Source organism: Pteropus alecto, unplaced genomic scaffold (genome assembly GCF_000325575.1).
Source record: "Pteropus alecto unplaced genomic scaffold, ASM32557v1 scaffold213, whole genome shotgun sequence".
NCBI classification, from domain to species: Eukaryota; Metazoa; Chordata; class Mammalia; order Chiroptera; family Pteropodidae; genus Pteropus; species Pteropus alecto.
The window spans coordinates 4,937,653-4,945,958 of NW_006434829.1; the positions used below are offsets into that span (position 1 = coordinate 4,937,653).

An 8,306-nucleotide genomic window follows, 5' to 3' on the forward strand; every position below is an offset into this window, starting at 1 on the left:
GAGGAAAGAAAGAAGGTGTGTACTCAAGGAGGTAAACAAATTCGCAAAGGAAGGCAGTCTAGGGAAGTTTCGGTTCTGCAGTGAGCCCGAGGCTAACGGGGACCCAAACCCAGGCAGTGGCTCTGGTCAAATCACTTCCCCTCAGTAGTGACAGTCTCTGATTTCTTGTTCGCTGGTTACTCAAGACAAAAGTCTTCAGGGGCTCTAAAACGCAGCGGTTCTTTCTTTCAGAATGAGCAACCGCAAGCTTTAACCTTTAACCCCGCTGCTTGGAGGAGCCAAATCTAAGAAAGAAAGGAGGTCAGGTGTCTGCGTTTCCCACTCGGCATTTTCCCATCACCATCGTCATCACCATCACCTAGTTGTTAACACTTGTCAAGGGCTCACTGTGAGTTAGGAACTACATCAAGCATTTTATATACACTCAATCACTTACAAACCTGCAAAACGCATACCTTTACAGGGAAAGGGGCAGGGGGCGGTGGGGAAGGAGATAAATCCTAAGAAACAATTTTCAGAAAACAGCAGATGGAGGAAGAAGGAAAAAAAATCCCTCTTCTCCCTTCTCCTGGTAAATGGTAATATTTGTATTCCACAGATGGAGCCTCTGGGGATATCGTCAGTGGCAGCAAAGGCTGGTGCCTTCGGACTGCCTGGTGCTTTTCGCAGTGGCTTCTCTTTTCCACGCCATTCGCTTCTGATCCGTGTGGGGGAATGGACAGTTTTAGGAGAGTGTGATGGTTTGGGGAGCTTTTGTAAAGATGTCAAGCCAGTTGAGGCACGGGAGGCGAGGAGAGGGAGGGAGAGGGAAGAGGAGCAGGGAGGATGCGGAGGGGAGACCGAGACGGAAAGACGGGTTTTGAGGTTCCAACAAAAAACGGCACCCTGTGCCACAGACAGGCTCCGCGTAGAATCTCCCGCCTGCTGAGCAGCTCTAATGAACCCAGCTGTGGCGCTCACATCTGCATTCTGTCGCCCATGTCCAGACGGAGCTCCGAACTGAGCTTTAAAACACAAAAGTCTCTGTACTCGGAAAATTATAAGACACCGAAGAAAGAAACGGAAGAAGATACAAATACACGGAAGTATATACCGTACTCATGGATAGGGAGAATTAACGTCATTAAAATGTCCATACTACCCAAAGCAATGTATAGATTCCACGCAATCTCTATCAAAACATCAGTGGCATTTTTCACAGACCTTGAACAAATAATCCTAAAATTCATATGGAGCCAAAAAAAATTGACCCCAATTGACACAGCAATCTTGAGAAAAAGGAACAAATTTGGAGGTATCACACTCTCTGATATCAAACTATACTACAAGGCTACGGTAATCAAAACAGCATGGTACTGGCATAAAACCAGACACATAGATCAATGGAACGTAACAGAGAGCCCAGAAATGAACCCACTCCTGTATGGTAAATTAAGTCTGTGACAAAAGAGGAAAAAATATACAATGGGGTAAAAATAGTCTATTCAATAAATGGTGTTGGGAAAACGGGACAGATACATGCAAAAAAATTAAAGAAGAGCACCTTCTTACACCATATATAAGAAAAAACTCAAAATGGATTAAAGACTTAAATGTAAGACTCAAAGCCATAAAACTCCTAGAAGAAAATATAGGCAGTAAACTCTCTGACATGGCTCTTAGTAGTATTTTTTCTGATGTGTCATCTCGGGCAAGAGAAATAAAAGAAAAAATAAGCAAACAGGAATACGCCAAACTAAAAAGTTTTTGCACAGCAAAGGAAACCATCAACAAAATGAAAAGACAACCTACTGAATGGGAGAAGATATTTGCCAATGATACATGTGATAAGAGGTTAATATCCAAAATATATAAAGAACTCATGCAACTTAACACCAAAAATACTAACAATCCAATTAAAAAATGGGCAGAGGACCTGAACAGACCTTTCTCCCAAGAGGACGTACAAATGGCCAATACGCATATGGAAATATGCTCAACATCGCTGATCACCAGAGAAATGCAAATTAAAACCACAATGAGATGTCACTTCATGCGTGTTAGCATGACCATCGTCAATAATAAACAAACAACAAGTGTTGGCGAGGATGTGGAGAAAAGGTAAAATTTGTGCACTGTTGGTGGGACTGCAGACTGGGGCAGCCGCCAGGGGAAAAAGTATGAAGTTTCCTCAAAAAACTAAAAATAACCTGAAACTTCCTGGATTTCATTAACCCATGTTGCCCTAATAAAAAATAAATAAATAAATAAATGAAACAACTGAAAATAGAACTACCCAGCAATTCCACTTCTGGATATTTATCCAAAGACATCCAAAACACTAATTCAAAAAGATGTATAACGCCTGTGTTTAGTGCAGCATGATTTACAGCAGCCATATATGGAAGCAACCTAAGTGCCCTTTGATAGGTGACTGGATAAAGAAGTTGTGGTACATATATACAACGGAATATTACTCGGCCATAAAAAAATAATGAAATCTTACCATTTGCGACAACATAGATGGACCTGGAAAGTATTATGCTAAGTGAAATAAGTCAGACAGAGAAAGACAAAAATCATATGATCCTGCTTACATGCGGAATTTAAAGAACAAAATTAATGAACAAACACAACAGAAACAGACTCCTAGATGCAGGGAACAAGCCAATAGTTACCGGGTGCGAGGGGTGTTGGGGACGGGGTGAAAAGGGTGACGGGATTAAGAAGTACAAATTGACGGTTACGAAAAAGTCATGGGGATGTAAAGGGAATACAGTCAGTCACATGGACAAAAATCATATGATCCTGCTTACATGCGGAATTTAAAGAACAAAATAAATGAACAAACACAACAGAAACAGACTCCTAGATGCAGGGAACAAGCTGATGGTTACCGGGTGCGAGGGGTGTTGGGGACGGGGTGAAAAGGGTGACGGGATTAAGAACTACAAATTGACTACGAAAGTACAAATTAACTACGAAAAAGCCATGGGGATGTAAAGGGAATACAGTCAGTCACATGGTTATAAACATGTACAGTGCCAGGCAGGTACCAGATCAGTCAGGGGGGATCACTTCGTAAATTATATAAATGTCTAACCACTATGCTGTACACCCGAAACTAATATAAAATAATACTGAATGTCAACTGTAATTAAAAAATTAGAAAAGCGGGGAAAGGTGAAGGGGAATAAGAGGTTCAAATGTTCATGCATAAAACGAGTCAGTCACGGGGATGTGGTGTGCAGTACGGGGGATGCGGTCGATAACACCGTGACAGCACGTACGGTGTCACATGGTTGCCTGACTTAACGGTGATCACTTCTTGAGCTATATAAATGTTGAATAACTAGGGTGTACACCTGAAACTAATATAATATTGTATGTTGGTTATAGTTTTTAAAAAATCTTTTTAAAAATAAAGAAATACAGTCTATTAGACGTTAAAAAAAAAAAAAGACATGAGAGTCTCTTATTAGTTTAAAAAGAATCTTTCTGGTGGTATTTTTTCCCATATGCATAAAAGTCCCCTCTTGTCCCATCTATACTCTCAAAGCACCGGGCGGGGGACAAAAGCATGTTATGCTTACCAAGGGATACACGCTGTCACTGTCATTCTTTTTAAACAACATGTCCTCGGTGGTGGTGGACACCAGGGAGTCCTCTGAGACGACGGCTTTGGGCTGGAACTCTTTTTCCTCGATGAAGTAAGATACTGCTTTTTCTTTCTTTTTCACCCCTTCTGGTTCCAAACCTCCTCTTTGTGGTTCCGGTTCGTCTTGGGGCCTCTGGCTGGTTTTCTCCCCAGGCTCGTCTGACAGCCATCTTTCGGCAGAATCCGTCTCTTGTTCCTCAGAACTGGTTAGATCCAAACCAAGAAATTCTAATTGTGAGCCCAGGCTTCTTGGATGCTCTGATTGTAACGAGTGCTTCGACTCACTGGCACTATAGGTTTGCTTAAAAAAAAAGAAATCAAGAGAGATTGTGATTCCAAATACAGTTTGTGCTGCTACATTCTCTTGCTTATTTTCCTTTCTTTTCCTAATCGGCCAGTCTCGGTGTTAGCCTCACTCTAGAATTACAAAGCGTTTTAAAAAGGAGCCTGCGACATTTTGTGCTTAGATAACAGAAACCACGGGCATGTCGGGTTTATTCCTGGGCTACTAGCAGACCTGCAATAGCAAAGTCATTCTAAGGTGCACTGGTTGGTTCCAAAAGGCCGACCGGTCACTTAGCATATTATTCTATAATGCTCAGTTATGGGTCTGCCTCCCTACACACCCTAGAACTCCTTTAGAGAATGGACTGCGTCTTACTTGGTTTTGTATCCCCATAGCCTGGCATATTGGAAGCATTCAATTAATGATTATGCATGAATGAATGAATGAATGAATGACAATTACTACTTACTGAAAAAGTTTCTGACATGGCTGACTGGTAATCAGTCAATGTAAGTCTCTCCACACTGCTCGTGGACTTGGTGGCTCCTTGGAGCTCCGCTGTGGTTTCTTCCTGAATCCCTGCAGCCACCTCCTCCTGGGCTGTTCCAGCATCTTCCTCTAATTCACTTGCGCTGACAGTTTCTTCTTCCTCCTCCCCTTCCTCCTCTTCTCCTTCCTCTCGCTTCTCCTCTTCCTCTTCCTGCTCTTCTCCTTCCTCCTCTCCCTCTTCCTCTTCTTCCTGAGAGTCTCCCCATGCTACTGTGTCATCTTTCGATTCCTGTTGCATATTTTCTACCTCTTTATAATAATTTGTGTTATATTCTTCTTCTTCCATTTCTGTTTCTCCATCTTCTTCTGCTTCTAGTGGATTTTCCTCTGCGTCTGACATTCTCCTCTGTGGACTTCCCTCTAAAGAAATTTGACCATGATAATCAGCAGGGCCCTCCGTCTCTCATTTTGATTCCTTGGTGCACTAACCTATTAATGAGATGTGCAATACCAGCTCTGGATTCTTTCCACGAGAATATAAACAATGTCATACTCCTGGGAAAACCTTTCCCAAATTTTGAAAATACTGATCCCAGGGCCTCTCATCTTTCTAGGAATAACTTCAGAGCCCTTTAATTCATTTTAAACATATTCCTATTCCCAAAGGCAGCAAAATGTATACCACAGGTATTAGCGACAATTCTAATATGACTAAGGAAAGAAGCAGTGTAGCTTAGTGGTTAAAAGTATGGGCTTTGCAGCCAGCCTCTCCTAGCACCCCAGTTCCCCTGCTCACTTGCTCTGTGACCTTGGGTAAGTCACTTTACCCCACAAAGTCTAAATTTGCTCATAGGCAAAATAAAAATAACCCCAAATTCTGAGGTTACTGTGGAGATTAGATGAGATGACCGACGTAAAATGCTCAACACAGTTGCATCACGTAGGGATGAGAGAAATAGTAGCCACTGTTTTAAAAAGTTTAAAAGCCTTTTAATATAGTCTTTCATTTAGTCCTTACAACAAACTTGAGGCTCTGAGAGTCGACGTGACTTTTTCAAGATCACAGAACTAGTAAGAAGCAGACCTCTCTGACGCTGTTCCGCGACCTGAAAAATCGATTTCCAGTCAAGGACCGCTAGCACGAGCCCCTTCCGACTGCCAAACTTTGCCAGGAGAGGCGCGGCAGGTGTGCGTGTCCGTGGGGCGCACAGAGCCCGCGCGCAGCCCCTTGCTCCGCCCTGGGCCCCGCCCCACTCGAGGCCCCAGGCCCCGCTTTGCTGGGCCCCCCACCCGAGTCCCCCCGTGGGCTCCGCCCCTGACTCACAGGGCGCGCCCGCCCAGATGGTCAAAGGCCAGAGTCGTCCCGCCGCCCTGGACCCCGCCTGGACCCCGCCTGGACCCCTGCGCCGCCTCCTCGGCCTCCAGCTGCCGCTGCTTTCTCTTCCACGGGCTCCCTAGTTACGGTTGCCACCCAAGCCCGTCCCCATGGTAACCGCCGCCGCCGTGGGCGACGGGCGGTAAAATCAGAGGTGAACGGCGATCACGTGTTCGCAGAGCGTCCGCGAGCGTGGCCGGCGCGCCCCCTGCCGGCCCCCAGGGGAAAGGCACCAACGCGACTCCTGCGGTGAAATTTGCTCTCCTGCTCTTCCCTTCCTCTTTCCTCCCATCCTTTCAACTCTGGCGCTGTCCGCTGAGAAGCTGCCGCGGCCAACACTAGCAAGTTTGACCTTCTTAAGGCTGGACGAGATTAAGTGAAGCACTAGGAACCGTTTGATAAAATTCTCTTTGCCAAAAGCAAACTAAATCCCCCTGTCTCACAGACGCCACACACATCTGTCCTCACCCGGGCACTACGTGTTCTGCAGAGAATTTTAGCTAACTGGAGTTAAATATTATATAGGTCACATTACCTCGCTGTACTTACCAAAAAACGTTTCTGCAAAACCAGTTTAGTTTAATCCATTTGGACCTTCCTACCTCTAAGTGACCCACCCTTAGAACCTCACAGAAGACGGCACATGTGGCCATCCTGTTTCTATCCATCCTGTTTCTTTGGCAGGCAGGAAACCCGCCAAAGGCGCCGATGCAGAAGACTCTCTGTAGTTCTCATTTTAGAATGTGACAGATCCTTCCCGCCCCCAGGCCCCCATGCTGGTTGATTAATATGCATACGATCTCAAAAAAGAGGGATAAACTGAATAGGATAAGCTGTGTTTATTATAGTCTAGGGCTTATACAAAGACTGGAAAACACTTGGAATTAGAACACGATTTAAACAGCAAACATTGGTAAACGTGGCCCGTCTGTGGCTCCCAAGAGGGGACTATGTGAGGACGCACCGGAGGACAGTTTGGAGAAGACACAGGCTTTCAGGTGAAGCACGAGAACCCACGGCTGGAAGCACACCCTGGTACTGACACCCGTCGGGGCAAGCTAGTATCTGCATCCGACCCAAGCAAATCTAGTCCCAAGGAACACGAGCAAGCCTCAGCAGAATATGCCAGATCTCTGAGAAAGTGGTCTGCATCGCCTGGAAATAAACACTGTGACACAGTGAAGAGAGAAAGGGAGTGAGACTAGTCACTAGGAATCACTGAAACCCATTTTGCCATGGCGAAGGAGGAATTGGTATGTCCGAGGGTGAGATGTGCACACGCTGCCTGTTCCCATCAGTGGTGTCAAGCCCGCTTTACAGAACAGTGCTGATCTGAGGGCATGGCAAGCTTCAAATATAAAAAGCCAAATTAGAAGCCAATTTGCAAGGTTTTTATTCTAGAAGTGACGGGGGCTTGCTGCCCTCTGGTGGGTTACGGACCGGAAAAGCTGGTGCCGCGCTGGGCTGCCTGGGGGCCTCCTGGTTTCCCTCTTCTTAGGGAGAATCATCGGGGCTCTGAGGTCCACTGTCGAGGATGCAACTTCTGTATCCAGAGCAGCGATGCCTCGGTGCAGATGCAGATGGGGCAGCCTGACGCATGGAAACCCCGTTCACTAAAGGATGATGTTCCTGAGATGCTAGTCAAGTGTGACGCTGGTGCAAGTGTTGGTCTGTTCCGACGCCTGTCTAAGCTTTGTCTGAGAGGTTCACAAGAAATTCAGCTGGAGTGATAACAAGGTCTTATCAGCACTATAAAACTGTGTTTATTTGGGGAAAAAAAAATCCAAAAAGAATAAAGTCGCATCAGCACCTGCCAGAATAACTCCCGCCCATTCGCCCAGAGAAGATTCCCATATAGGGCACGGTCTAATGTGCAACTGATGCTAAACACAAATGAGGCTTGTAACAATGCCTTAAATCCCGAGATTACGCTGGGAGGCCACCGCGTTGCCACCACCTAGAGGTTCAGGCTTCCAGCCTCCTTCAGGTCCTTAAGCTTTAGGGAGAAAAGGAAAGAAGAAATCCCACTCGACCCCACAGTCCAGGGCAAGGGAAGAGGCTTCTTGTTACTGTTCCCCGGGGCCAATCATCTTTGCAAAGGGACAATGTTGCAGCTGGAAGAAAAAGAGGAAAGAGACAGCGTGAGTCCGGTGGCTCCATTCAGGAAGATCAGGTGAGCCCTTCGGAGCTCTTCACCTTCGTTCTTTCATTTTCTCTCTCCTTTATTATCGCCTGCTGTACCCGGTCTTCCTAGGTGGTCTCCCACCCAAGCAGTAACCAGGCCCGACCCTGCTTAGCTTCCGAGATCAGACGAGATCAGGCGCGTTCAGGGTGGCAAGTGCCCAGTTAAAGAGAGAACCAAGAGAACAGGCCTCCCTCCACCTCCACGCTTGCAATCTCACTCCTGCCCCAAGGATTCATCATGAGTTCTGTGGGCAAGCTGAAGACTCCTGTCGCTTCCCAATTACCCCCAACTCTCCACCCCCGCTTCCCACAGCTTTATGTCCAACACACACGCA

At 46.0% G+C, this 8,306-nt stretch overlaps 1 protein-coding gene and 1 pseudogene across 2 annotated transcripts in view; both read right to left on the reverse strand.

Moving 5' to 3' along the window:
* The window catches only part of WDR66 (WD repeat domain 66), a 54,422-nt gene extending 48,569 nt beyond the window's left edge, over positions 1–5,853 (reverse strand). For both annotated transcript variants that reach the window (XM_006910073.3, XM_015587922.2), the window contains exons 1-3: positions 5,737–5,853; positions 4,393–4,832; positions 3,573–3,938 (exon numbers count right to left, since the gene is read on the reverse strand). In XM_006910073.3, coding sequence (XP_006910135.1) covers positions 3,573–3,938; positions 4,393–4,812 — 786 coding nt within the window. In that variant the 5' untranslated portion in view covers positions 4,813–4,832; positions 5,737–5,853. The remainder of the gene's footprint in view (positions 1–3,572; positions 3,939–4,392; positions 4,833–5,736) is intronic.
* Positions 5,854–8,016: 2,163 nt separating this feature from the next.
* On the reverse strand, positions 8,017–8,135 carry LOC112478376 (annotated as a pseudogene).
* Positions 8,136–8,306: the final 171 nt, after the last annotated feature.